This window comes from Entamoeba dispar, genomic scaffold (assembly GCF_000209125.1).
Source record: "Entamoeba dispar SAW760 scf_1105229458031 genomic scaffold, whole genome shotgun sequence".
NCBI lineage: Eukaryota > Evosea > Mastigamoebida > Endamoebidae > Entamoeba > Entamoeba dispar.
The window spans coordinates 1-1,116 of NW_001852989.1; the positions used below are offsets into that span (position 1 = coordinate 1).

Consider the following 1,116-nt stretch of genomic DNA (forward strand, 5'->3'; position numbering starts at 1 on the left):
TTTTGATACATATATGTATGCTTTATTATTTATTGCTACTGTCCCAATATTCTCTTCTTGATTTACAACCTCTCCATTACTTTGATATACAATAACATCATCATGTAATCCTTCTTTAATACTTATCATAGTTTTTTCAATAACTTCTCTAACCTTCATTTGAGATGGTACTTTAAGTGTTTTATTATATGTTTGTAATAAAAATCCAATTTCAACAGTAACCTCAATATTCTTCTTTTCTTTTTTAATACTTATTTCACTACTTCTTCTTTTTTCTTTTTCTCTTCTTTCCATCGTACAAATAGTTTTTCTTTTCCAAATATCATTTTTATATCCTTCTTCTTTATACATTCCTTTATCAATTACTTCCTTCTTATTTTTAATGTCTTTTACTTTCTTCTCTTTTTCAATTTTTAATTCTTTCTTTTCTTCTTTATTTTCTTTTCTTGGTGATAACTTTTCTTTCAATGATTTCGGTCTTTCTTTAATCCCTTCTTTTCTTTTACTTTTTTCTTCATTTTCTTTTTGACTGGTATTATTGTCAATAATAGCATCTCCCTGGTGCTCAATAATTAATTCTTGTGAATCTATTTCTTCACTTTTCTTTGTTATAATCTCAGATTTACTTTGTTTCAACAGTTGTTGTTTCTTACTTTTCTTTAACTCTTTTCTTTTTAGCTTTCCTTCTTCCTCTTCTCCTTCTTTTTTCTTTTCTTTATGACTTTTTTTTGGTGATTCAGATATAGTTGTTTTTTCGTTTGTTTTTCGTTTGAACATGAACGAAAGTAATCTCTCCCTACTGACCTTCTTTTCTTTGTCTTTTCCTTCCTGGTCTGTTTCTTCTTTTTCGCCATTCTCTTCTACTTCGTTGTTACTGGAACTTCTTGTTCTCTTCTTATCTGAACTCATTTCTTTTGAACAAAGTTTTTTCACAACTTCATCCGTTCTCTTTTCTTCATTTTCCAATGGTGGGGTTGAGATTCTTATTGTTTGGTTCTCATGTGTTTCTGGTGTTTTCTCAATGTCACTCATGGAATTGTTCAAAAGTTCTTTTTGATTTCATTTGAAAAAACTACTATTGCATCTTTATTCCAAATAAAATCAATTTTATTTTAT

The 1,116-nt window shown here is 27.9% G+C and overlaps 1 protein-coding gene across 1 annotated transcript, besides 4 other annotated features; it reads right to left on the bottom strand.

Moving 5' to 3' along the window:
- Positions 1–1,032, bottom strand: EDI_150580 (glutamic acid-rich protein precursor, putative; the record flags this gene model as incomplete). Its single annotated transcript, XM_001734225.1, has 1 exon — positions 1–1,032. A coding segment is annotated over one exon (1,032 nt), but the record flags the coding sequence as incomplete, so codon positions are not given.
- Positions 263–443: a microsatellite.
- Positions 337–526: a microsatellite.
- Positions 643–729: a microsatellite.
- Positions 805–867: a microsatellite.
- Positions 1,033–1,116: the final 84 nt, after the last annotated feature.